Source organism: Patiria miniata, unplaced genomic scaffold (genome assembly GCF_015706575.1).
Source record: "Patiria miniata isolate m_02_andy unplaced genomic scaffold, ASM1570657v1 HiC_scaffold_19, whole genome shotgun sequence".
NCBI classification, from domain to species: Eukaryota; Metazoa; Echinodermata; class Asteroidea; order Valvatida; family Asterinidae; genus Patiria; species Patiria miniata.
The window spans coordinates 7,250,867-7,278,804 of NW_024037057.1; the positions used below are offsets into that span (position 1 = coordinate 7,250,867).

The following is a 27,938-nucleotide window of genomic DNA, read 5'->3' on the forward strand; positions in this document are numbered from 1 at the left end:
ATTTGCTTTTGCTGTAATTTTCAGAAATGGATGGAATTGGGGGGTTGGATTGGAAATATATAGCAAATATAGTTAACCTGACTTTTTTGAGGGTTAGGGTTCAAAAATGCTATAAAAACCAAGAAAAACAATAATTTTCCTGTAGTCTGGTTCCCTGACTCCATTTAAGAAGAAACAGAGCAGTTTACATACATTGGGGAATTGTAAGGTCAGGGAACCAGTCTAGCTGGCTCGTACCCGTTCATAGGTGTGTAATCGATTGCAAACAAGTGCGATGGTCAATTGGGGCCAGTATTTGAAGAAAAAAAGCCAGTTGTTTCCAACGCTGGTCGGCCGACCAGCGTTGGAAATTGATACAAAACTACCACTTTTCTTGAAAATGACAGTATACCAGGTGCCATGATTTTACAGGATGCTTTACACTGTCATTCACTAACAGTCCAGCAAGGTATTTCAAAATGATTTGGTAGTTTTATTTTTTGATGTTTGCAAATGTTGTATTTTCCCTTTAAATAGGCTCTGGTTAAAATTGATTGATTGGTACTGGTTTCTGACAGACATTACTTTTTTCTGCAAACCTCAATGGTTTATGTTTTACCTCAATCTAATTTTACCTCAAATTATTTACCTCAAATGTTTTACCTCAAATGTTTTACCTGAAATGTTTTACCTCAAATGTTTTACCTCAATCTAATATCCCGGCATATTGGAATTTTGGGGGCATTTAACAAGAATGAGTGGCAATACTGAATGTCACGTGATGCGAGTTCCACCAATCAAACGACAAGGATCTGTAAGTCGGTTATATAAATCTGTATTGTCTTCGCATGAGCGTCAGGCGTCGTCTCCCCAACTCTCTGTTTTTTACACCGTCAAAATTACACAAACTTGGAAAAAATTACCTGAAATAAGGCCAAAAAACAAAAAAAGGTCTGCTTCCGATTACATGGCATTTGAAAATAGGGTAGGTAGGGATTTTTGTGTGTGTGAAGGATCATACGGAAGGTGTCCGTGTGCAGTAAAGGGTAAAAGGTAGTAATTGATGGATTTCTGGGTTTTTCCCTCATTTTTTATAAAAAAAAAATTAGGGTAGGGGCTGTCAAGATAGGGTAGGTGTGGTTATCGGAAGCAGAATCATTTTTTGGGGGGCCCAAGCACTGCCAAAGTTATGTTCAAGAATGTCAAAGAAATTACTTCTGATCTTTGGGTTGTATTTCTCAACCCAATTTATTTTCTTAGAATGGGCCCGTCTCAATTCATGTCTGGGATAAGTTTTGGTCATGTTGCGGACATTGTATCGGGAATAAGTTGAAGGGTTCTGAACAACTTCCCTGCAATCTTCCCGCAGTGAAGTTATCAGTATTGATGAGTCAAGCCGTTGCTGATGAAAATTTCCCCGGAACATGTCCGGGACAAATGCAGAGCTTCTTCCGGGCAAAGTGAATGATTGTTCAGAAGTCGCCCCGGATATGAATGGAGATAGGAAGTTAGTTCAACCAATTTTTGGTGATTATTGTATATATTAGATTTTTATAAATTTTATCAAGATTTTTGTATCAATTTTGAGTACTTTATTTACAATGGTGTAGAAATTCGAGTGAAACTTTTTTCTTTAGTCTTGTTCAAACCTGAGACTTTAAATGCATAAAGGTGCATATTAACAGATACAAATTTTATTCGAAATATTTGAAAGATTTATCAATTTACTTTTCCCAAAATTGTATTCAGTTTGTTAATGGCAGACATAATTTTATTGTGGTAATACTTGAAAAAAAAAAAGTGTTTTGCACGACAGTTTTTACTGTAAGAAAATAATGCACAAAAATAATAATGTGTGCTGCTTCCATTAAAATTGCACAAATGTTGCCCTTTTCTAGGAATTTGCTAATACATTTATGTGCCTTGTAAGGTTTTAAATTCGTGAAAAAATATTCAAAAGCTTTTTTTTTTGACAAAAATATTCTTTATAATAATTTGTATAGTACCAAAGTATAAAAAAATAAATTTTTATTGTGAAAACAATACTTTTGTCAATGTCATTTTTTTTTCTTTAGATGCTGCTTTCAATATTAACATTTTAAGTTAGTTGTACTTACACCCACTTTAAATTAAACGAAAAAAAAAATATGTGCATGAAATAAATAAGACCCGATGAAACATTCTTTAAGCAGACTAACACTCCTATGCAAACTCACAATTCTGTGCCAAGTTGTCCTTTCAGTCGAAATCTACCAAGTGACTGTTTTCAACAGTTAAGAGCTCCCAGCCTGAATAAGGCAGGATTGACTGGCTGTGATTGTTTATGTAACTGGATACAGCTTTGCCTTGGCTGCAGGTGATTGATAAGCCAGCTGTGCCTACCAATTGCCTGCTTTATGTCTGTTGACTGAATCTGACTAGTCATCAGAGTGCTTGCTTGTAATATGACCCGACTGTTGGTGACTAGCCCGTGTGAAAGGCATGGCAGGAAAAGTGGATGGAATTTTTGACCCTCTCTGAATATTCAAACAGTAGGAGGGTAAGATGCAAAAGAGTTTCCGCAAACATGGAATGCTGTTAAGAAAAAAAAAGGCCAGATTTTATTTTTGCAATTCATTTTTTTGGGATGAAGAAATCGCCCTCAATGTGGCTGGGCTGAAGAGTCCTGACCCTGTAGAGACAAATAGCCTGGCCTGGGTTTCCATCCGTTCCAACTCTTGAGAAGGCTGCAAACGAAAGAAATATTAGAAATTATCAATAAACTGGACTACAGAAAAAAAATTCCATAATTCAGTGCTAGCGGCTCAAAAAAAGTGATACATGTAATAAACGAGTCAGGTGTGTTTACAAACACAAGTGCCCCGCAACCGTGACCGTTCCCATGACATGACACCACTCTTTTAACATCAACTTACATGTGCCTGGGTCACATCGAACGTTCATTGACATCATTATTGTTTTCTGTAGGTTATATATGAATTAATCCTTATGATCTCAGAATAAATATAATGAATTTATTTTTACTTTTCTGTTGAGAAGTCATTGTATGTGATTTAAAAGAGTGAATGTGAACAGATCATGTACAAACAAGCTAAATTGAAAAAAAAAAACCCAAGATTTCTATTGTTTTAGCCACTGTGACCTTGACCCTTGACCTTTCGGCCCCAAATGCAAAAGGCTTCTCAGGATTACCAAGAGCAATACACAAACCAAATTTGAAGTTCACAGTTGAAGTATTTCTCAAGTTATCGCGCTGACAAGATTTCTATTGTTTTAGCCAGCCACTGTAATCTTGACCCTTGACCTTTCGGCCCCAAATGCAATAGGCTTCTCAGGATTACCAAGAGCAATCCACAAACCAAATTTGAAGTTCACATGTGAAGCATTTCTCAAGTTAATGCGATGACAAGATTTCCATTGTTTTAGCCAGCCACTGTGACCTTGACCCTTAACCTTTCGGCCCCAAATGCAAAAGGCTTCTTAGGATTACCAAGGACAATCCCCAAACCAAATTTGAAGTTCATATGTTAAGTATTAGCCCCTGCTATTGTTTGTAAAACTCACTTCACAAGAAATATCGCAATAACCAGAATGCCGATGACCACGTAGAATGTGATGGTAGGACGGTGGATCTTGACCAGGGCTGAGTACAGCTCATTGAGGAAGAACGGCGACACGGAGCGGGCTATACTGACCACCACAGCCACGCAACCAAACAGGGCACCTACGTTTGCACATAAAAAAAGCACCAAAAAAGGCCTGAATACTCGTTAGTCCAGATCCACTAAAAAAAAATAGCCTCCAGAAATGTTATCTTACCCTGTTCTTCCTTGTCGACAGTCTTGGACATGATTGACTTCAGGACAGAGGTAGGAAGGACACGCAGAAGACCCAAGCCGGGTGCTTAACAACAAATAAGGGGAAAAAAATCAATGTAAGTGTGAAAAAATGATACTTTTGGAGAGGTTAACTGCATTTTTGTCATCACATACTTGAAGGTTTTTCCATCATTTTTTTGCCAGAGTGCCGTATTATTTGAGGGTGTGTTAATGTTCGTCTTTCTTCGAGTGTTTGTACTTTTTTGAAGTTTATTTATGAAATGCAGTAATTTTATGAGTCTATGATATGGATTTGGTGCATAGGTCGATCATGGGCGGTACAGAGAGTAACAGGCAGGGCAGTTTTGGGAAATACAAGGTTAAATAAAAAACTCGCTCACCAACGTAGACAAGAAAGACATTGGTGGTCGCGATCGCCGACGACAGCATGAGGAGTGTACCAGAAATGAAACCGATCATGACAATGGATAACTCCGACATGTATGGGGAGAAAAGTTTGATGCCAAAGACCGAACCTGGGGAGTAAAAAAACACACCAAAATATAAAGAAAGACCGTTAACTGTTAACTATCCCTACTGAGCAATAGGTTGATGAACAACAAACTATTCTACTAATTTTTTGGAGTAAGCAAAGATCTATCACAAGCCATCAAGTCCTCACAAGTCAATCACAAGTCCTCACAAGTCAATCACAAGTCCTCACAAGTCAATCACAGGTCTTCACAAGTCCTCATAAATTCACCACAAAGTCCTCACAAGTCCTAACATGTCAATTGCAAGTCCTCACTAGTCAATCACAAGTCCTCACAAGTCCTCACAAGTCAATCACAAGTGCCCACAAGTCAATCACAGGTCTTCACAAGTCCTCATAAATTCATCACAAAGTCCTCACAAGTCAATCACAAGTCCTAACACGTCAATTGCAAGTCCTCATTAGTCAATCACAAGTCCTCACAAGTCAATCACAGGTCTCAAAAGTCCTCATAAATTCATCACAAAGTCCTCACAAGTCAATCACAAGTCCTAACACGTCAATTGCAAGTCCTCATTAAGTCAATCACAAGTCCTCACAAGTCAATCACAAGTCCTCACAAGTCCTCACAAGTCAATCACAGGTCTTCACAAGTCCTCATTATTTCATCACAAAGTCCTGACAAGTCAATCACAAGCCCTGACAAGTCAATCACAAGTCCTCACAAGTCCTCACAAGTCAATCACAAGTGCCCACAAGTCAATCACAGGTCTTCACAAGTCCTCATAAATTCATCACAAAGTCCTCACAAGTCAATCACAAGTCCTAACACGTCAATTGCAAGTCCTCACTAGCCAATCACAAGTCCTCACAAGTCAATCAAAGTCTTCACAAGTCCTCATTATTTCATCACAAAGTCCTGACAAGTCTGAACAAGTCCTGACAAGTCAAATCACAAATCTTTAAGAGTCCTCACAAAGTCCATCACAAAGTCCTCACAAGTCCATCACAAAGTCCTTACAAGTCCATCACAAGTCTTCAAGAGTCCCCACAAGCCCTCACCAGTCAATCACAAGTCCTCTAGTCCTGAATGACATAGCAATCAGAAAGAAATGCCATTGTTAGATCTTAAAACCCACCAATTGCTGGACTTATGGAGTTGATCACGCCGTATGTGCCAACCACGGTGTGGGCCCAACAAAACGGAACCCCGAGGCCGTAGATCGTGACCACGTCAAAGAGCGACTCGTAGACGACGTCGTAGAGGAACTGGCAGAGTAGCAGCAACAGAAGCTTCCAGCGTCGGCCGTTGACGTTCTGCTGGAAGAGGCGAAAAATGCTGAGGAAAAGATCCTTGAAGATGCGGCAGGAGACGGGACGCCTTGGGACAGACTCTCGGAGAATGCACGGTGGGGTCACATAGAGGAATGCAAGAAGGGCCGGAACCACGATTATGCCGTAGACTAAAGGGTAGCTATTAGTTTGTTGCAGGGCGATGTTAATGGATATAAAAGCAGCTCCCAGGCCGAGATGGGTCATGAGGTCGTTGACGACGAATCGGAAGCTCCGCCCCTGCTGAGCACGCTCAGTTGTTGTGATGTCTGCGATGTATGAAAACCCCATGGCCGTTAGCAAGGCCGTGTCGCCGCACACCCCTAGAAAGGCTTCCGCACCCACCAGCACAGATAAGGGGAGATTGAAATATGCCGCTAGAAAGCACACTGCTGTGGCGACCACGTGCCCGACCGCACCGACGATAAACATGGGCCGCCGACCCACGAAATCGCTAAGTGTGCCCAACAGGAGTGCGCTGGCCATGGGAGGAAGGGTGGACATGCTTTCCATGTACATGGACCACGTGGCAGTCTCGGTCTCAATCTTGACTTGCATCGGGTCTTTAGCACTTGTGTTGTGGCACGTCGTTGCGTTTTCCCCCGGCAGGGTGTAGTTGTATCTCTGAGCCAACCGGTGCTCTGTGTACTGGGTGCGCAGCGTGATCATGCCCGCCTGCACGAAAAATAGAAGGAACAGCACTGGTTCCACGGTTACCAGCCTCGGTTTACGAATGATCGTCTTGTCATTGGGCGACAGCACTTCCACTTCTGCATCAGCAACAGTAGCCATGATGACAGCTTGGTTATGACAATGCAGAGGGAAAAAAAACACCTGCCAAAAGCAAACAAAACAGATTGGCATTTGATGTTAAAAACTCAACCACACATGATTCAAATACAGTCGGGGTCTACCCCAGGTTGGACGAAGTCTTCATTGCATTACGACTACGTAGGGAGGAAAGGGAGTCCACCTGGGCTAAGTCGGGGTCATATAAAAATTCATCAAGTTTCATATAAATTCATCAAGTTTTCAATCAAGTTTTCACTACATTCAAGTGTTCAAAGTTCGTTTCAGACTATAGCAAGAATATTGCGAAAAAGAAGGGCCGTACCATCCGTTTCCTGATGTGAATTATTGAATGGTATTTATTCTTGGAAATGTTAATTCTCCGATTTATTTTTGGTTATCAAAATTCCCAAGTTCTTACCGGCAACTCCGGCGCGGCGGCCTGCGGCTTGAAAAGTGCCGGGAAAAGCGCCCTCTATTGCTAGCTTAAGGCGAAGTCATAATGCGACTAAGGAAGCTGCATTGCACAACATGACAGTGCAATGCCCATACTTAAAAAGTCTTTTAAAAATACTCAGAACTCTCGCAGGTATAAGCTGCACAGAAAAAATGATGATCAACATGTCATCTTTCATTTTCTTTTCATGTTTTGGTTGGTTGACCGTTGACTTTTCGAGATATTCTCACCCAAAGAAGACGACCACCATTTTCCCCCAAGCGGAAAAGTATATATATATATATAAAAAAAAAAAAAATCCCTCCACAACATGACAAAAAAAGCCGCCACTTCTGAGCCCAATTGCATCCAAAAATGCTCAGAATTTGAAACCCCAAGTCCAGGCCAGAAGTTCATTGCCATATCTCTTGATAAATTCCCCAATTTATGGCTCTCAGAACTCTCTAATAACATGTTGAGGGGGTATACTTTTATTCATGAGCTCGGTGGATGGGTTTACTTGGCCTCTATTTACCGCACGCCGTTTCTTTTCCTCCCCATTTTTTTCTTTTTCTTCATTTTTTAAAATAATGTACATTTGCAGTTAGGGTTTTTTTTTTATGTGTCTCCATCAAGTCTGTAGCTGTGTATGCAAATTCAAAATCTGGTAGAAAGGGTTATCCTTTGAACACAAAAGTATCAGTGAAAGAGTCGAAAAAAATAATGGAGGAATCCATTATGATCTTTTATTGTACTTGGTCTAAATTCAAGCTATTGATTCTAATTATAGCCATTTTTTTTTTAAAGTGACGTCACAAAAAAGGTTGCCTCTGAGTACGCTACCCACAAAATCAACACATATTGCCCTCTTGCTTTTCATATTGAAATTTTTGGCGGAACTTTTTTGGACCCACTTTTTTTCGGGGAACAAAACAATTTATAAGTACCCAAATATTTTGTTCTCGATCCGGCCTGGAGTATAGTCCTAATTGGGGCTAAAGTCGATGACCAGCACCACTGTGGACATCCTTTCGGAGGTCATATTAGTCGCCCTCTTGATGATAATGGAGATTATTAAAGGCAGATACAGGTCATTTTTTTGGGAAAAAAAGGGGCTGGTTTTGTAATGTACTTCAGTTAACAAATTAAAGATTAATATAAAAAAGCGTATTATTATTGACATCAAACAAACTCACTTGACGAACCTTGTACTCACGTCTGTACCCTAAAATGGCGTCTTTTTCATTTGCTTTAAGTCTTAACCCATTGGCATGACGATTCTGTAAAGTAATTTAGCAGTTGTAAACTTCTGTAATAGTCTTACAGAATTTCAACGCTTATTTATTTAAAGTAATGTTTCAAACAAAATCTGCTTCAGCTTGATTGTATTTTTTCTTATCAGTGAGCTATTAGTCCTTTGTATTTTGTATCGCGTGCGTGAGTAAACCATTTGTGAAATCGTCGTTGCACTAAACAATAAAATAAAACCTGTTTAAAGAAACCGGTGAATACCTATGTGACCATATACCTATGTTCCCAAATACCTATATTCCCAAACCCTAACCCTAACCTAACCCAAACCTAGGACTTTGGGGAATAAGGGAACAATATTGGGGAACATCGGGTACAGACCCCGAAGAACAAGTCACCCGCAACGCATATTGCAACAGCTAAGTTCATCCGTGCAGGTGTGTTTGCAAGTCAAACTAGGGTCACCGGTTGAACAAAGTTCATTCAAAGTCAACTCGACTGCACTGAAAATAACCTGTTTGCACAACTATTTTTTGTTATCTATCGCTCCATTCTAAGTTTTTTTTTTTAAATTATAGAAATGGCTACCACCATGTCTGCGGTGCTGCTTCTGTTCCTAACCGTCTTTTCCTCGGTGTTCGTTCTGCCGGCTCTAACCAGCGATGACGCGGGAAATAAACCCGGCGCGGACAAGTACAAGTTCCTGTATTTCGCCTCTATCACCGGTGGAAGCCACTATTTCAACTTGGTCGCGTCGGGCAGGGTGCTAGCTCGTCAGGGTCACCGCGTGGTGTCCCTGGTCAGCAGCTCCAACCCAACCAGCCACTGGGAGAAAGACTCCAGTCTCTTCTCCTTCGTGGTCTTCAACTCGTCTTGGACCAAGCAGAATCGGAGCGATGCCACGGACAGTTTGTCCGCGTCAGTCCTGACCGGGAGCCTGAACCACTTCTGGGGGCATTTGCTGCTGGATCCGGTGACGCGTCGGAAGCTGGACGCTGACGGCATGATGCAGATGTGGCGGGATGAGTGCGCCGACCTGTTCGCGGACTCGGCTTCCATGAAGCGGCTGCGCGAGGAGAAATTCGACATGCTGGTCGGGGATGAGTTCATCGCGTGCAGCCCGATGTTAGCACAGGCTCTGGACATCCCTTTCGTTCTGAACTCTGTTTTCTTCGCGATTCCTTCCAGACACGCGATGTGGTACGTTCATCTCTCTTTCTATTGAAGAAGCAGAATCATCTTAATTTTTAAGGGTCCATGAAAATTTACACTGGAGCATATTTGAAGCAAATGTCAATTTCTTTGAAATATATGAGACATCCTTTTGGGAAGAAATAAATTGCAAAGGGAACTGTTTCATGCTTTTCATGACAACTGGGGGCGCTATTGCCATGATGTAACTTTCGGAACACATTTTTCGAGTCAGAGTAGGGTTTCCCTTCAAATTGTAAACCCAAAATTCTGCTTATGGAAACGTTAATTTGTGCATAGAGTTCAGTTCTCATTGTCTACTAAAACAACAATGAACCACTGGAAGCAGAAACATAACCACAGCAAACCCCTACAAATCTGGTAACTCTATGCTGAAGCAGAGAGAAGTTTCTACCTTGAATGACATCACAGTTTTACTCATGAACATTTGTATTATTGTAACCTTATGTCAGTAAATATCGGGATTCACGTCTTTTGTACCCCCCAACATATGGCGTCTCTGCAGCGCCCTCATTTGTTCAATAAGTGAAGTATAATGAGGCAACGGTTCCCTAAAACGTACCTCCATTTCGAGTAATCGACGGCACTTGGCGTAATTTTAGGGGATCAAACATTCTACCCAAAGTCCCCTTTATGGATAACCGGACCGTAGACCGGAAATGTGCAATGAAGTTATGTGTTACGTTGCATGCTGGGACAGTTTACGCAGCTCCACAAAATCCCCGTTCCTCGCGCAAACTATCCCAAAATGCAGCGCGTCCTGATTAACTGCACATTTCCGATCTATCCGTAAATCAATCCGTGATGCTAATGTTTTCAATCATCTCGTCAAAACTTTAAACCAATCAGGAGCGGGCTCCCACTAGCGCCCTCTTACGTGCCGGAGCGTGCCATGGGGCTGACCGACCGAATGACGTTCCTCCAGCGCGTCCAGAACGTCCTGGGCCACTTCTACCTCGGCAACATCTTGTTTCCCCTAGGCAGCTGTAACTTCAAGGTCTTCGATAAGCTCAAGGTCAAGTACAACATTAAGCCGGAGATCAGCACTCTGGAGTCCCACAAGCAGGCCCTGCTGTACTTTATGCACGGTAGCTTCGGGCTGGAGTTCCCCCGTCCCATGAACCCCAATACCATCTATGTTCTCTACAATGGTGGACTGGACCCCAACCAAACGGTGAGCGATCGACCAACAACTGCACACTCTAAAAAAGTCTGGTCAGATGTGACCCAGAATCAATTTGGCCTGATCCTTTTCACAGTCAAATTTGCCACTATCCTGGGTCAAAATGACACTTTTTCCAAGGTTTGTGTGTCAAAATGTCCCGAAAAATGAGTGAAAGAAGTGTCAAATTTGAATCAGAATCTGCGTTTCATTTGGCCTGACCCACTTCACAGTCCAATTTGACACTTGTCTCATGGTTCCAAATGACACTTTTGCCAAGAGTTCTCAGTTTTGCGTCAAAATGTCCCGGAAAATGAGTCAAAGAAGTGCCAAGTTTGACCCAGAATCCGCATTCTATTTGGCCTGACCAGCTCGGCCAGAGTCAAATTTGACACTTTTCGGAACAGTACTTTTGCTGAGGTTTTTCCATGTCAACTGACTCGGAAAATAGTCAAAAAAGTGTTAATTTTGACCCGTAAAATGTCATTTTTGACTCGGTGAGTATGCAGTGCCCACTTATTTCACTGTTTCTCTTAGTAGTGAGTAGGGTCTTCATCGGACAAGACAAAAGAATTTTATGCATAATGCACAAAGACAAAGGACTCATTAGCATATCAATGAAACCAATTAGCTTATCGATGGATGATGTTAGCATAATAAAAGAGCGCATGGGCGTGTGTAGGTTTTACCGGACAAAGGATGGGTCTAAAAAATGTATTGGACAAAGGGGGGGGCAGCCCACCAGGCTAGATGGAATAGCGAACTGAGGAAGACCTGAACAGGAATAGCGGACAAAGGGAGACTTGAGCCGGATTATGAATGTCAAACGTTTGAAATGACCAAGACTATCATTTGTATTCATTCAAAGCAGTGTGCAAACAGTAAATAATAAAAACAAAATGCAGGCCACACCAACAGAGCGCCAATTAAGCCGACTAGCTGGAAATCTTGTGAAAAAATGTTTTTACTCTGGTAAGAATGGAGAGTGCGAGCGACCTTGGGAGAAGTTAATGATGAATCTCGGTCTATCAAGAGCCGCTATGTATAGACATTTAGAGGAAAACAAATTTTGTGAATGGGGGCAATGTTTTAACGCACTTATAGAGTGGAAACGACCCGAATATAAAAATGCCACGATTGAACGATTATTAAATGCCTGTCGATTTTGCGGTATTGATCATAACGCTTACAATTTTTTGCTGCAGTAAACCATTACCCTTCCCCCCTTCCAAAAGAAAGAAAGAAAGAAAAAATTATGATTGTCTAATTGAAGAATTTATCTTTTAGTAAATTATTATCGAGTACGGCGAACATCGTCTAGAATGGAACAACCCTTAAGATTTGTTGCGAATGACTGATCCCGGTAGTCCACTGTGCAATCCACACGGACAAGTTCGTGTACGTGTACAGACATACAAGAGTTTCTTCTAGTCGAGTTTTAAAAAAGTTTGCACGGTATAGTCCGATGATTGTTTTAACCATGGAGGAATTGTGTTAATAATAGATCAGAGAGCTAATGAATCCATGCGTTCTAGATCTATACGGAGACCGATGGTCGATCACCCCTCGATGACCGCACCGATCATGGAGCAAATAAATAACTCCGTGCTTCTGCACCGATACTTGCCTTGTCATATCGTGTGTGTTATCCAGGTGCAATAACAATTGCACAATACAGTCGACTCTCATTATATTATAAAGAGCACTTTTATAAAGAGGTTCTGCTTTCATAACAAAGAAGAGGTAATAAAGAGGTAATTTGGCTAGTCCCATCGACCTTGTTATAACGAGAGTCGACTGTATTCTTCCACATTACCGCCAGAACCATCTATGTACGTATATCTGTGTGCGGTGGTCGTAGAAAATACAAACTTTCAGGGTCGGCTCGGTGTGTACAGTATGTACACGTACATCTGTATTAAGGGACTGACTGCATCCTACATGTACACTGTATATTTACACCGTCCGATCAGATAGCGCTGTTTCCCTTATCCATAAAGACGTAATTCTTTCAAGACGTGTTCATTATATCGATTATCTTTCACCGACTTAACCTACCTGCATGTACAGTGGGGGATGGATTATTGAGCGTTCTAAATATCGATTGCCAGGAGTTACGCAACAGTAGTGAACGCTGACTCCCTTTATTGGACAATGGGACTTAATTGGCAGCGCACGGCATGTGCGGGAGCTTCAAAAATCTGTACGTGAAAGAAGTCAACGAAGTTGACTGACTAAACATGATTTCAAGCCTTAATACCCCTTTACCGTTGTCTGTACAGGAATGCACCGAACCCTAGTGTACCACCGTGCCGGACTTGTTTACAAAATCAAGGATATATATATAACTAGGTCTTTTTGTGTTAAAGCAATAGTACGTACTTCTATTTTATATTGAAGATTTAGAGTGTCATAAGGCAACTAACTTTTTTTACCCCAACAAAGTCCCAAAGTTGGACACGGTGCGTGATAAAGCCATACATGAAGCATTAAAGACCGTAAACATTTCGGGGATTATTGACAGGGCGTGTCCAAACACTAATTATATGACTGCTTGACAGTAGGGCTTGCCCGATTGTTTAACTGTAAGACAACACCAACAAAGAAAAATACAACTGCAGAAAGTGTATACATGATAACATCATTGCTTTATTGACGTCATTTCTCAATGAAACACTCGTGTTTTTTTAAATTTGTTTTTAAATGTATTCTTTGCAATTAAATCATCAGTGATCTTAATGTAACGTTGACTAGTCTTTAATCGTCACTGTCTTCCTCGTTAACGTCATCTTCATCTAATTGATGGAACAGGCCGTCAAATTTGGCGTGGTGTTTAGATATGACCCGGCTGACAGCCGTGGGCAGTAGAATACCGGAATGATTGACTCTGTCTTCGATCTCGTCCACAATTTCTTGATGAGTATCATTATCTTTCAGATGTATGTAACTTGACAAAAAATCTTTGTATTTGTTGAAAAAGATTCGCTTGACTGCCCACAGGGTCTTTCTGTTGGCCTTTTCCGTGGCCTGATCTTCACTCATGCCCTCGTTGATGTACTTTTCATGTTTTTCACTCCACATCTCATCAATCGCTTCTTTTGCCTCTCCCAACCAGTCTAAATAGGCTGCATTGTCTTCCAAATCAGAACTAGACTCATCTTCATCAGATGATTCGTCATCTTCCACCTCCGTGACGGATTCGGAATCATTTTCCTCAAGATCTTCGTCTTCATCATACGTAGATTCAGTTTCATAGTTTTCCATTTCCGGATCTTCAAATCTACTGCTTTTAAATTCAGGTTCAGAATTATCCACCTCAACTTCGTCTATATCGGATTCATCTTCAGCATGTGCATTTTCGGTATGTCTCAAGAGGTTATATCTCCGTCCAAAGCGTTTGTCACACTGGTGACAAGCATAGGGTTTGACTGCAGAAATAGTATTCATGTTGAAGCTTTGAAGGTTAATCTCCGAATGGTAAGGAACGGATGAAATCATTTAATATTTATCTACTTATTTGGTTACTCATTTCGTTACTCATTTACTCATTTCGTTACTCATTTACTCATTTGCTACTCATTCACTCATTTGCTACTTATTTGGTTACTCATTCACTCATTTGCTACTCATTTCGTTACACATTTGGTTACTCATTTCGTTACTCATTTACTCAGTTCGTTACTCATTTACTCATTTCGTTACTCATTTACTCATTGCGTTACTCATTTACTCATTTCGTTACTCATTTACTCATTGCGTTACTCATCATTACTCATCATTTAATCAAATGAGTAAATGAGTAACGCAATGAGTAAAGGAGTAACGAAATGAGTAAATGAGTAACGCAATGAGTAAAGGAGTAACGAAATGAGTAAATGAGTAACGAAATGAGTAACCAAATAAGTAGATAAATATTAAATGATTTCATCCGTTCCTTACCATTCGGAGATTAACCTTCAAAGCTTCAACATGAATACTATTTCTGCAGTCAAACCCTATGCTTGTCACCAGTGTGACAAACGCTTTGGACGGAGATATAACCTCTTGAGACATACCGAAAATGCACATGCTGAAGATGAATCCGATATAGACGAAGTTGAGGTGGATAATTCTGAACCTGAATTTAAAAGCAGTAGATTTGAAGATCCGGAAATGGAAAACTATGAAACTGAATCTACGTATGATGAAGACGAAGATCTTGAGGAAAATGATTCCGAATCCGTCACGGAGGTGGAAGATGACGAATCATCTGATGAAGATGAGTCTAGTTCTGATTTGGAAGACAATGCAGCCTATTTAGACTGGTTGGGAGAGGCAAAAGAAGCGATTGATGAGATGTGGAGTGAAAAACATGAAAAGTACATCAACGAGGGCATGAGTGAAGATCAGGCCACGGAAAAGGCCAACAGAAAGACCCTGTGGGCAGTCAAGCGAATCTTTTTCAACAAATACAAAGATTTTTTGTCAAGTTACATACATCTGAAAGATAATGATACTCATCAAGAAATTGTGGACGAGATCGAAGACAGAGTCAATCATTCCGGTATTCTACTGCCCACGGCTGTCAGCCGGGTCATATCTAAACACCACGCCAAATTTGACGGCCTGTTCCATCAATTAGATGAAGATGACGTTAACGAGGAAGACAGTGACGATTAAAGACTAGTCAACGTTACATTAAGATCACTGATGATTTAATTGCAAAGAATACATTTAAAAACAAATTAAAAAAAACACGAGTGTTTCATTGAGAAATGACGTCAATAAAGCAATGATGTTATCATGTATACACTTTCTGCAGTTGTATTTTTCTTTGTTGGTGTTGTCTTACAGTTAAACAATCGGGCAAGCCCTACTGTCAAGCAGTCATATAATTAGTGTTTGGACACGCCCTGTCAATAATCCCCGAAATGTTTACGGTCTTTAATGCTTCATGTATGGCTTTATCACGCACCGTGTCCAACTTTGGGACTTTGTTGGGGTAAAAAAAGTTAGTTGCCTTATGACACTCTAAATCTTCAATATAAAATAGAAGTACGTACTATTGCTTTAACACAAAAAGACCTAGTTATATATATATCCTTGATTTTGTAAACAAGTCCGGCACGGTGGTACACTAGGGTTCGGTGCATTCCTGTACAGACAACGGTAAAGGGGTATTAAGGCTTGAAATCATGTTTAGTCAGTCAACTTCATTGACTTCTTTCACGTACAGATTTTTGAAGCTCCCGCACATGCCGTGCGCTGCCAATTAAGTCCCATTGTCCAATAAAGGGAGTCAGCGTTCACTACTGTTGCGTAACTCCTGGCAATCGATATTTAGAACGCTCAATAATCCATCCCCCACTGTACAGCAGGTAGGTTAAGTCGGTGAAAGATAATCGATATAATGAACACGTCTTGAAAGAATTACGTCTTTATGGATAAGGGAAACAGCGCTATCTGATCGGACGGTGTAAATATACAGTGTACATGTAGGATGCAGTCAGTCCCTTAATACAGATGTACGTGTACATACTGTACACACCGAGCCGACCCTGAAAGTTTGTATTTTCTACGACCACCGCGCACAGATATACGTACATAGATGGTTCTGGCGGTAATGTGGAAGAATACAGTCGACTCTCGTTATAACAAGGTCGATGGGACTAGCCAAATTACCTCTTTATTACCTCTTCTTTGTTATGAAAGCAGAACCTCTTTATAAAAGTGCTCTTTATAATATAATGAGAGTCGACTGTATTGTGCAATTGTTATTGCACCTGGATAACACACACGATATGACAAGGCAAGTATCGGTGCAGAAGCACGGAGTTATTTATTTGCTCCATGATCGGTGCGGTCATCGAGGGGTGATCGACCATCGGTCTCCGTATAGATCTAGAACGCATGGATTCATTAGCTCTCTGATCTATTATTAACACAATTCCTCCATGGTTAAAACAATCATCGGACTATACCGTGCAAACTTTTTTAAAACTCGACTAGAAGAAACTCTTGTATGTCTGTACACGTACACGAACTTGTCCGTGTGGATTGCACAGTGGACTACCGGGATCAGTCATTCGCAACAAATCTTAAGGGTTGTTCCATTCTAGACGATGTTCGCCGTACTCGATAATAATTTACTAAAAGATAAATTCTTCAATTAGACAATCATAATTTTTTCTTTCTTTCTTTCTTTTGGAAGGGGGGAAGGGTAATGGTTTACTGCAGCAAAAAATTGTAAGCGTTATGATCAATACCGCAAAATCGACAGGCATTTAATAATCGTTCAATCGTGGCATTTTTATATTCGCGTCGTTTCCACTCTATAAGTGCGTTAAAACATTGCCCCCATTCACAAAATTTGTTTTCCTCTAAATGTCTATACATAGCGGCTCTTGATAGACCGAGATTCATCATTAACTTCTCCCAAGGTCGCTCGCACTCTCCATTCTTACCAGAGTAAAAACATTTTTTCACAAGATTTCCAGCTAGTCGGCTTAATTGGCGCTCTGTTGGTGTGGCCTGCATTTTGTTTTTATTATTTACTGTTTGCACACTGCTTTGAATGAATACAAATGATAGTCTTGGTCATTTCAAACGTTTGACATTCATAATCCGGCTCAAGTCTCCCTTTGTCCGCTATTCCTGTTCAGGTCTTCCTCAGTCCGCTATTCCATCTAGCCGGGTGGGCTGCCCCCCCTTTGTCCAATACATTTTTTAGACCCATCCTTTGTCCGGTAAAACCTACACACGCCCATGCGCTCTTTTATTATGCTAACATCATCCATCGATATGCTAATTGGTTTCATTGATATGCTAATGAGTCCTTTGTCTTTGTGCATTATGCATAAAATTCTTTTGTCTTGTCCGATGAAGACCCTACCCACTACTTCTCTTCTAATCTTCCAGTTGGATAAGGAAGTCGCCAAGTTCCTCGACTCCGCTCCTGATGGTGTGTTGCTGTTCTCCCTCGGCTCCAACGTGAGGATGTTGGGGCCCAAGCAAGCCCAGATCTTCGCCGACGCCTTCAACATGCTGCCTCACCGCGTGCTGTGGCAGTCCGGTGCCGACCTGACGGCACTGAAGCTGGGGGAAAACACCATGGTTGCCAAGTGGCTGCCACTGACTTATGTCATGGGTAGTACTTGACTTGTCATATATGATTGTTATTTTTTGGCAGTACCTTTTGGCATGGATATGATATCGCTTCTTTGATCGACGGGGTGCGCCGTGAAAACGCGCTAACGAGAGCCCATTGCAGTAGGCCATAAAGCACTTTAAGTCTTATAAGACACTCGGCTTGGAAGCTCAATGACAATCACGTGAGATCTTTTGTTTTTCATGCATTTCGTTAGTTTCAAATAATAACACCACTCAAATTCCCCCAAAGCATGTTCAAACCCTCACCTGTTGAGGTTTACTAGCTCAGTTGATACTTCACTTTTCGAGAAATCAATGAAAAACCGTGCACAGCATTATGATAATGAAACACAATATCGTCTATAGCACTCTTTATTTCAAAAAAATCAGTCGATTGTTGGAAATCACCTATACATTTCTTGATTTAATTCTTCTCACCAGTGACAGCAAACCAAACTGAATAATTCACGGGCTGTGTGTGATCAGTATAAGCTTTTTCGATAATACATATAATTCGGTATGGGTTATAGTACATGTACCAGATATGCAAATGATCCTAAATATGCAAATGATCCTAAATATGCCACTATAATCTAACCAATTCCACGCAGAACAACCCAATGTCAGAGCGTACTTGAGCCACGCCGCATCGTTCAGCATGAACGAGGCCATGTGGGCGGGGCTACCGATGGTGGGCCTGCCCCTCTTCGAGGAGCAGATGGACGACATGGTGCGCGTGGAGTCGCGTGGTGCGGGCTTGACGCTGGACATCACGACCATCACACCGGAGACTCTGAGCCATGCCATCCGCAGAGTCATGACCGAACCTGGGTAAGGCTAACATCCGACGTAGTCAAGTTCGCGCAAGGACTATACTTAACCATTGGTCGACTAACGCTAGTCGACTATTTGGAACCAACCTACTGGGGCTGGTTGCATCGCTGGTAACCATAGCCGCGCGCGTTCATAACGTACAGCAGGGAGCCAGGATCCAGACGTTTTGCAATGACATTTTGACCAGCGTTCGACTAGAGACGTTCGCACTTTGCTATTAGTGCGCAGGCGTAAGGTACGTCACAAATCAACCACTAGTCGACTAATGGTCCTTGCCCGAACTTGGCCTAGGTCTCCGCTCGTGGGAACGTACTGTCAATCGACGTAGCCATAGCTCTGGAAGCTCAGCCGTTTCGGACCCGGCCTAAGAATTGACGGATCTTTTAAGCCACGCCCAATGTTGTTTAAGCCAATCACAGTCGTGACTGATGTCCAACATGCGTGTAGAAAAGTCACCGTCATGCCTGGACGCGCGGAGTATGCACTTATTGCAGTTACCCATTGATCTCCATTAGTGTACGTAGTGGGCGGGGCTTGCACGCGCGTACGGACGCACACGACTTGCCGACACGCAGTGTGGCATGGAGAGGTGCACGTGTAATAAACCGATCCAGTAAGCACCGCCCCATGGTGTTCTGACCAATCACAGCCGTAATTTATGTCCGACATGCGTGCACAAAAGTCCGACATGCGTGCACGCGCGTATGATGCGCGCGGCAGGAAAATGCAGAATGGCATTGGAGAGGAGCACGTGTTAATTTGCCCACGTGCGCAGTGGGAGGGGCTTACTGGATCGGTCCATTGGTTGGTCGCGTGCATATAGTGGGCGGGGCTTATAATGGATCGGTCCATTGGTATCCACCATTTTGGTCCCATCCTCACTGCCCTGCAAAACCCTCCGTCGTCCGACTGAACTGAAACGTAAACTAAGCATGGATGTTTTCATAAAAATTGTTACAAATTCTTAACAAACGTTGGCATGAAAATGAACAAAACTGCTGCAAACTGCGTATGACAGGATTGACCGTGAAATATACAAATCAACAAAATTAGAGGGCCTTACATTTCGGCCCTGGCAGAACGTTTGTCAAAGGCAAAAAATGTCATGTGACCAACGAGATCTCAGCTGATAGTGCGAATAATAATAATTTGGTAATTTTTTTAATCAGATTCCGCAAAAACGCACAGCACGTCTCCCAGATCATGCGCGATCTCCAGAACACGCCCAGCCCGGCTGACAACGTGGCCCGCTGGATCCTTCACGTTACTCGCTTCGGCGGGGAACACCTACGACCGGCCGTCCTGGACCTGAACTTCGTCCAGAGGAACCTCCTCGATGTCTACCTCTTCCTGGCTGTGGCTCTGGCATCGGTGATCTTCGTAAACCTGGCCGTGTGCCGCCTTTGCTGCCGGTGTTTGTGTCGCAGAGGCCGCAGCGGCCATTTCAAGAAGGAGTGAGCTGAAACTATTTCACCGATCGTCCTGAGGTTGATTTTTTTTTATCGGGTATAAAAGCAGTAGTCTGCACCTAAAGTAAAACAGAACTCAAAATGCATTCACAGATGCACATCACATGTCTGCTCAGCTGCATGGTTGTCGCGAAGTTTACAATTTGGGTGGTAAACGTCAGTTGGGATTGTTTAAAGAATCGGTCACAAGTCAATTTTTTTGAAAGGGAGACAGCATGCCTTTGATATTATGTACTTCGCTCCTTGTTTGTTTTGGATGACTCGGGATTGACTTGTGAAACTTGTGATGACTTGGGAAAACTTGTAATGACTTGTGATTGACCTGTGATACCTTGTGAAAAACTTGTGATTGATTTACGATTGACTTGTGACTGACTTGTGATAACTAGTGATGACTTGTGATTGACTTGCGATTGTCTTGTGATAATTTGTGATAACTTGTGATTGACCTGCGATGACTTGTGACTGACTTGTGATAACTTTTGGATAAACTTGTAATTAACTTGTGATTGACTTGTGATGACTTCATTGTGACCGACTTGCGATTGGCGTTGGATAACATGTGATGACTTGTGACTGGCTTGGGATAACTTATGATTGACTTGGGAAAACAGTGTTTTTACAGCGAGTCCTTAAAGCTTATTCAAAAAATTGTGAACCCTTAAAAAATCAATTTTGTCTCACATTTAAGTTTCACTATTCACCCAATGACTGCAACAAAATTATTTCATAAATTTTCTTCTTTGTACGAGTACACCGAGTTTCACTAGACTAGCCCACATGTATTTTAGATTTTAAGAAATCAATTGTCGACACGATGCTTCATTTTCATGTCAGGCAATTTTTCAGTTTTCATAAATTGAGATGCTGGTAACAATTTTACAAAGGCCCATTTTCGAGGTTGATTTTCTTAACAATAATGTACCGAAAATAATTGAAAAAGTTAGAATGTTTGCCCTCTCATTTTCCTATTCTAGGGTTCCGGAAGCGCGCCACCAGGGGCGAACATTTAGGCTCTAAATTTGTTGCATGCAATATGCGTTACGGGTTTTTCTGTGTGTGTTCTCTGTTATTGTAATTAAACAAAAACGATTACACATCAGGTTTATTCATTATAAGATGGAATTTTGCGTCGGGGTGATATAATCAAGTTAGGTTTTGCCCTTCACCGACGTTTAAACGTTTATTCATGCCTACCCACACGATACAAAACCATTGCCCTCCGACCCGCCTCAACGCATAAAGTCTATTCAAACTAGTACTCACTGATACAAAATTACAATCAAAAGCGAGACAGGTTTTGTTTGAAATATTTCATTAAAATATTTATTTCAATAAAATTGTTATCTTAGTTTACAACTTAAAAACATCGAAGTCATGAAAATTGTTCAAGTACTTTTAAAAATATATCGTCATGGCAATTGGGTTATGACATAACAGAATTAAAAAAACGCCCTTTTTGGGGCCGGCACAGACAGCTGTGGGTATACAGTGTAGGTTCGTCAAATACCTTTGTTTTGATGCTATAAATAATCTTAAATTTGTTAAATAAAGTACGGTACAAAACATCCGCCCCTTTTCGCATACAAATGACCTATACATGACTGCGCAATAGTCGTAGCCTTGTTGCCATTTTGTGATTGGACGATGAACGACATTCGTTTGATGGTGTCTTCATATCTCCAGTGCGAGTAGCTGCAAGCGCGATCGCAAGTAGCCTGAGCGCTGCTTACGCACCCGGGTTTCGCACTCAGTATACAATACTTTCAGAATCATTTTAGTGATGGTCTGTTTTCATAAAATACATTTCATGAATGAACATCAAATGATCTATAATTACATCTTGAGATCGTTTAGACACACCCCCATAAATGCATGAAAGTGAATACGGAATTGAAGTGTTAAGTAATTAGTTCTTCCGGTCGCATCATCAGTCCTTTTTATTTATATTAAGGAGGATTTTTAAAAACTTTTAACTATTTTAACATTAAAACAATGATTGAAAAGCAAAGCAGGGATCAATTTAATACGCATAATATGTACATAAAATTAATAAATTTACATTCGTAAAATATTTTTTTTAAGAAAGCATGAGTACAGATGAATAATATAAGTTTTTTTTTAAAGAGAGAAGTAATTCTTCCATTCCAAAAGTTTATGCACAAAATTAATGTCCAACCACCAACGAATCATTGCAGATAGCTTGCAATGTTCATTTGAAAATCGAGATATATACACAGTAGGGTTTTGTGAAATGATAAAGTTTTTCGTTTCCCCCTTTTCTGAAGTATCACTATGTGAACGAAATGTGTCACAAAAACCTGCAGAATCTGGTCTTGTACGATGAACATGTACATGCGGCGCCCGTACGTGTACATGGTACCGTACGTCGTACTTGCGTACATGTACTTCAACGTCGTTAATTGTCCAATCACAAAATGGCAACAAGGCTACGACTATTGCGCAGTTATACATGTATTATCGCCATTACCAATCGCCATTAGGGCGACTAATATGACCTTCACCACGATGTCCACTGTTACTAACTTGTCATCGACTTTAGCCCATGTTAGGCCTTTTTATAACCTTATTAGTAATAATTATTTTAATCTAATCAGAATAGCTTACATTTGTCCAAGGAGACGTCACCCTTTCTACCGTACACCCGATTGTGAAATTGGGATTCATATCTATAATTTTGCTGGAAACACATAAAAAGACAATATAATACTGCAAAATGTATAATGACTTGAACAAAATGGAAGTAAAAGTATAGAAAAAAGAAGAAGTGAGCGGGAAAAAGGGAACTAGTTTGTACTTGGCCTTATAGGTATATCATTTCGACTTCTTGCATTTGGCGATTTTTTTCGACTTCTACACCAATGCCTTGTTGTTTGTATCATTCTCCTCATCGTCGCTGTTGTTAATTGGCTGGTATTCTGCTAATGGCTGCCGTACATGCAGGAACCTGCGAAAAAAGAAGTAAATATCAGGGCCATTGTGATTCTGCGCATTTTAAGCTGTGCCTGATTTGACTGTGTGGAAACGGTAGAGGGCGCTCTAGCTACTCAATACACAAAAATCTCCATAATTCCTGACGCACAATGTTGCAGGGCATTATTGTGTGCGATGCTCCAACATGATAATTTCTGTTTGCGTAAATTGCGAGTTGGAATGCTCTGTTGTTTTATCAGATTTCTCGTTTTCATGATTGTATATGTGGTACGGTTCATATCACAGAATTTGACCTATCATTGCGCTATACTAATCACTGCGTAGGCCTGCAACAGACCTGAGACATAATGACGTCAAGATTTGTTTACACGTGCGCTTTCCTATTATGAGGGCACGCGTCCCGGCCCACCTAGCTCTCACAGGAAAGCGTACATGTAAAAAAAGCGTGACGTCATTAGGTCGCATCTCAATTTGGTGCTTGCGATAAACGGGGAAAGACTTGAATAATCAAAATGTTTAACGAAATGCTGTTACCCATTTATGAACAATGGTATGACCAGAATTCCTGCAGCCACGTAAAAAGTAACAGTAGGGTGCCCGATCTTCACGGTAGACGAGTAGATTCCATTCATCACAATGGGGGAGAGAACTTTCCCCACGGAAGAAAGAACTGCAATTGCGCCAAAGAGGGACCCTATCAGATTTGAGATTAAAAATAACAAAAATCAATTTTTAAAGTGGAAAAAAGGTATTGCTAAACAGCTGTTGTATGATGTTGATGAAGGGATCAGCAAATAGAGCCCCTATAAATTAAAAACAAGAAGTGGAATGAACTAAAAAGATGTTTGCTGCCACCAAGAGTTTGAAATAAGCCAATGAGCAGCCATGACCAGAAACATCAAGAACGTGATGCCGAGTGGCAGTTTAAGTCATCACACGTCAATCAGTATTAGCCTCAGTCAACCAGTCTAAAGTCAAGCGCACGGCACTCTACAGTCATGTATTCGATGATTCGAATGCAGTGCGTGTTTTTGTTGTTGGCTTTAGTTTGTTCATCTCCTGACAGTTTTGACCCGACCTATGTCGTATCTGATTTGTTATTGACTCGACTTGTTATTGACCCGATATTGCTTGGATGACTAAGATGAAGTTTTGAGTGGACCAATGGGGTTAACCTTGTTCGTCAGTGTCGACCTGCTGCGTTGCCAAAAACCGTAGGAGAGGTGCTGGAAGGATACGGAGAACTCCAACGGCCGGTGCTGTGTGGTTAGAGAAAGTGAAACGTATAACTAAACTATACGCCCAGCTAGACTATGGCAATGCTCCAAACTATTGTTGGACCAGTCCCGAGTTGGGGCTGTGGGTATGGGACGGACTCGTTGGGAAATCCCAACATATTGTTTGGACGAAACACAGCAGGAGAGGAGTTGGGAACAGATGTTGCTGAACCTATACCTGTGTTTTTATTGGGCATGCAGGGTGGAAAGGGGCGTACTCTGATTAGTAGTGCGCGAGTTAAGGTGTGAGAGTCAGATGGGATCGATGCCTAGGTTGGGGCGCACCATCGTCACTGACATCAACGTCACTGACATCATCGTGACACAAAACTAACACTGTTCTAACACTGAATTCCACCAGGCCGACGTGTGAATCAATGGTTTCCAGTCCCTGCCTGATTCTCTGGGTTTCCCCCTGGAATAGCCACGCTTCTAACTTGCACTTTACTTTAACATTATTTTTCTTCAATGTCTTCTCTCGACAGAGTTCTTCCGGGGCTTGCAAGCTAGAGTGATGTGGACCTTTGGAGAAATCTTTGCTTTCATTACCGGAAATAAAATTAATACCGATCATCATGATAATAACAATCTAGAAGCATGAAACAATGGGGGTGTGACTTCGTCGTGTCAGTGACGATATCGAAGGCACTTTTGCTACCACAGTAAGCAGTTTTTGGTAATTTAAGTTTGTGTCTAAATACAAAAAAAAACTTCAGGGGCAGCACTCCTACACCTTGTGCTCCTCAGGGCGTAAAGAAAGATCATGTCAGCAAAGCGAGCTGGGGAGGGTGTCTCGATCTCTCAGCATGCTTGTACAAATGCAAGCATCTGCCAGTTACCCCAACAATTTCTTAAACTAACAAACTCAGCTTTCTCTTTTGTCGTTGTCTACGAACATTTAAAGCTACTCACCAACGTAAGCCAGGATGGCTTGGGTTTTTGCCAGTGCCGTGGTGACCATGATACCTATTCCGGACAGAAATCCGATGTACACCATCCAATACTCGGACATGCAGAGACCCAGGAGCTTCATCGCCACAATAGATGCTGTAACGGCCACGCAAACAAAATCAAAACCATCAGGTAAAGGGCAAAATAAATCTACGAAGTATCCTTACTCTGTGACTAGAGCAACTTATTTTACAGATCTGCGATTTGACTTGGTTTGGACTCTTGGAGCTTTGGGCTGATATTGATTTAGAGGTTTGACTAAAATGATTACGGTTTTGTTTTTAGACTCTGTGCGTTTAACCAATTACCTTTGACTTGTTTTCTGGTAAGGGTTGAATCGAAGCTGCAGCAATTCTCGGATTGGTTGTGAATTCGGGAGTCGGTTCAGGCTTGGGTTTGATTAATGATTACATTTCGTTTCGGTTTGGATTGAGTTCTTGATCTTTTTGTCATGGGGTGGTTCGTGGTTGGGCCTTAGTTTTCAGTATGGTTATGATTTCGGTAATGATTGGTTTGGCCTGGGTTCGATTCTAGATTGTGTTAAGGATTTGCCTTTTGAATTGGTTTCGACTTTGCAGCTGGATGAACAAACTATCGACCATTTTGTAAAAGAACTTTGCCCAAAAAGTGTTTGGGTATTTAAAAAAGCCTTTAGATCTGCAGTATGGCTTAAGCCGTACTTACCGGCAGCAGGAACAATATTGACAATGACGCTGTAAACACCCACAAAGGTGTCGTCCCAACAAAATGGCGGCCCCAGACCGTATATGGTGATGACACTGTACACCGCTTCGTATACCAGTTCATAGAGAACTAAGATAGCAATCAGGAACACGATCCTAATTCGTCTCCCGTTGGAGTTGTTCTTAAACAACCTGTAAATTTTGGTCAGGAGATCTCGAAAGACACCGCGAGGGAATGGACGCCTTTCCACAGTCTCGCGCAGAACGCAAGGGAGAGTGACGTATAGAAAATTGATCACGGCGGCCACTACCACGGTCAAGTAGGCGATGGGGTAGTTGGACCCCGTCACTTGCAGGATCCAGGTGACTACGAGTTGGCTGCCGCCGAAGCCGACATAGACCATCAGATTCACCACAAAGATCCGGAAATTCCTGTCTCTGCCCTGGTAGACGTCGGTAACGTACGCATACACCATGCTGTCTACGATGATCGAATCGCCACAGATGCCCAGGACGGCTTCACCGATGACGAGGCAAAAGAGCGGCAGGTTGAAGTAGGCGACGCAAAGGAACAACGCAGCGGCCGTGAGGTGGGCAGAAGCCGCGAGAATCAAGACGGGCTTACGGCCGATGAAGTCACTCGCGGTGCCGTAGGCGAGGGCGGTGAACATCGGCAGCGCCACGGACACACCCTTCATGTAGGCCACCCAGAGGGCGGTCTCGGACTCGATCTGCGCCTGCTTGGGATCCTTGGTTTCGTTGACGCCACAGGGGCCATTGGCGTCATTGGAGGGCAAAGTGTAGTTGTAGCTAACTGCAAGGCGGTGCTCAATGTAGAGTGTCCTCAGTGCCACGAAGCCGCCTTGAATGGCGAGTATCAGGAACGCCACCGGCTCCACGGTCACAAGTCGAGGTCGCCGCGTTTGGACCGATGGTTTGTCCAGTATTTCCTGTTCTGACGTCATCATGTGGCTGTTATACGATCGGCCTTTACTCCGTAGCCATTTCTTATCATCAACCTTGATCAGTTGAACGAGTTAACTATAATCGCACTACTCCAAATATAAGACACTGTCCGGTCCTGTGAAAGATAGGACCAAAACAGTTACGTAAACAACAGAAGTAACTCGAGCATGCAGTGCCGTGCACCATGTTCTTGAAGGAAAATAAGGGCAAGGAAAAAAGTTTCACCATTTTAGGTCTACATAATTATACATGTGCAATGTTTCGGCCACATGCATTATTCCTAATGCACAAAAATGCTCTGAAAAATTATGATTCAAAATTCAATTCAAAGGCAACATTTTATCGCCATACTTTCCACAAGTAAACCATGTTTTCAAATAAAAAGAAGGTAATTGTATAGATTAAATAAATACAACAATGTAGTACAACGATTGTATTAAATTAGGGTGAAGAATACGGGGCTGTTCATATAAACCAAATCTTGTAGAGAACAGCTTAACACATGATTGACGGCGTTTTTAGCTTGTCATGAAAAAACTGAAACAGTCAGCTATAGCTGGCACGTTTCCTGCCAATTACCGGCTGAATAATAAAAGCCAATGTTGGACCAATAGCCTACAGTACCTGACAAAATACAGACGCAACCATTTCTAGCTCATCTCAAAACCAAGTGGGATCTAATTTGATGTGCCAGGCTGCTAATTATAAAAAAGGTTGGCGCAAATGTTACGTTCTTGCCAAGTATTGAAAGGAAGTAAGGAAGAAATGGCTTATCGTCTGTGGCCTAACATGTGATCGTCAAGTTTAGTATATACTTTCACATTTTTCTCAGTCCTAGAACGAGAAAGCTAAATTAGCACGACCCATTAATTCAGTCTTATTAAATTCAGAGTCAAATCTGGACTACTACTACCTGCAGAGTGCAGGCTCCATACTATACACTTACCTGGTGATGGTGCTGGATATAATAATATTATTATGGCAGCACTGCTTGAAATAGGCCTACACGATGGTTGAACGCCAGTATACAGAAACAACCCTGGAGCACGGTGACTATTACTGAATAGGCATGATCAAAATCACATGATGCTGAGATATTTCCGATTTACATGTATATTAATTATCATACAATGCACGGGCCACACACCCGTAAAAAGTTTGCATATAACCAAAGTCCATGTGTAGTAGAGTGCATCATGGAGG

The 27,938-nt window shown here is 41.8% G+C and overlaps 3 protein-coding genes across 4 annotated transcripts; 1 reads left to right on the top strand and 2 right to left on the bottom strand.

The window, feature by feature from the left end:
• Window positions 1-1,147: 1,147 nt before the first annotated feature.
• LOC119725589 (proton-coupled folate transporter-like) lies at window positions 1,148-6,903 on the bottom strand. 2 transcript variants are annotated; one of them, XM_038197053.1, is made up of 6 exons: window positions 6,833-6,903; window positions 5,430-6,456; window positions 4,199-4,333; window positions 3,799-3,882; window positions 3,544-3,703; window positions 1,148-2,705 (listed from the first exon to the last, which is right to left on the bottom strand). In XM_038197053.1, the coding sequence occupies exons 2-6, from the start codon at window positions 6,412-6,414 to the stop codon at window positions 2,621-2,623; spliced, it is 1,449 nt and encodes a 482-aa protein (XP_038052981.1). In that variant the 5' UTR covers window positions 6,415-6,456; window positions 6,833-6,903; the 3' UTR covers window positions 1,148-2,620. The 2 variants fall into 2 exon arrangements, with proteins under 2 accessions (XP_038052981.1, XP_038052980.1); XM_038197052.1 differs by lacking the exon at window positions 6,833-6,903 and adding an exon at window positions 6,737-6,826.
• A 1,765-nt stretch (window positions 6,904-8,668) lies between these two features.
• LOC119725590 (UDP-glucuronosyltransferase 2B31-like) lies at window positions 8,669-20,183 on the top strand. The gene is made up of 5 exons (XM_038197054.1): window positions 8,669-9,298; window positions 10,160-10,484; window positions 17,370-17,598; window positions 18,212-18,431; window positions 19,604-20,183. Exons 1-5 carry the CDS (start codon window positions 8,679-8,681, stop codon window positions 19,890-19,892), a joined length of 1,683 nt encoding a protein of 560 aa, XP_038052982.1. The 5' UTR covers window positions 8,669-8,678; the 3' UTR covers window positions 19,893-20,183.
• Window positions 20,184-22,489: 2,306 nt separating this feature from the next.
• Window positions 22,490-27,923, bottom strand: LOC119725591 (proton-coupled folate transporter-like). Its single transcript, XM_038197056.1, has 6 exons — window positions 27,682-27,923; window positions 25,771-26,850; window positions 25,048-25,182; window positions 24,034-24,117; window positions 23,393-23,552; window positions 22,490-22,871 (listed from the first exon to the last, which is right to left on the bottom strand). Exons 2-6 carry the CDS (start codon window positions 26,735-26,737, stop codon window positions 22,778-22,780), a joined length of 1,440 nt encoding a protein of 479 aa, XP_038052984.1. The 5' UTR covers window positions 26,738-26,850; window positions 27,682-27,923; the 3' UTR covers window positions 22,490-22,777.
• Window positions 27,924-27,938: the final 15 nt, after the last annotated feature.

Excerpts from the sequence above, each read along its gene's own strand:
- LOC119725589 (XM_038197052.1), bottom strand. Across the intron at positions 4,334-5,429 it reads CTCCATAAGTCCAGCAATTG|GTTCGGTCTTTGGCATCAAA; the intron begins GTGGGTTTTAAG and ends TTTACTCCCCAG. Across the intron at positions 3,883-4,198 it reads TGTCTTTCTTGTCTACGTTG|CACCCGGCTTGGGTCTTCTG; the intron begins GTGAGCGAGTTT and ends TTTGTTGTTAAG.
- LOC119725590 (XM_038197054.1), top strand. The coding sequence starts at position 8,679 with ATGGCTACCACCATGTCTGCGGTGCTGCTTCTGTTCCTAACCGTCTTT. Across the intron at positions 10,485-17,369 it reads GACTGGACCCCAACCAAACG|TTGGATAAGGAAGTCGCCAA; the intron begins GTGAGCGATCGA and ends CTAATCTTCCAG. Across the intron at positions 17,599-18,211 it reads GCCACTGACTTATGTCATGG|AACAACCCAATGTCAGAGCG; the intron begins GTAGTACTTGAC and ends AATTCCACGCAG.
- LOC119725591 (XM_038197056.1), bottom strand. The coding sequence starts at position 26,737 with ATGATGACGTCAGAACAGGAAATACTGGACAAACCATCGGTCCAAACG. Across the intron at positions 23,553-24,033 it reads GGTCGACACTGACGAACAAG|GGTCCCTCTTTGGCGCAATT; the intron begins GTTAACCCCATT and ends CAAATCTGATAG. Across the intron at positions 22,872-23,392 it reads ATACCATTGTTCATAAATGG|GTTCCTGCATGTACGGCAGC; the intron begins GTAACAGCATTT and ends CTTTTTTCGCAG.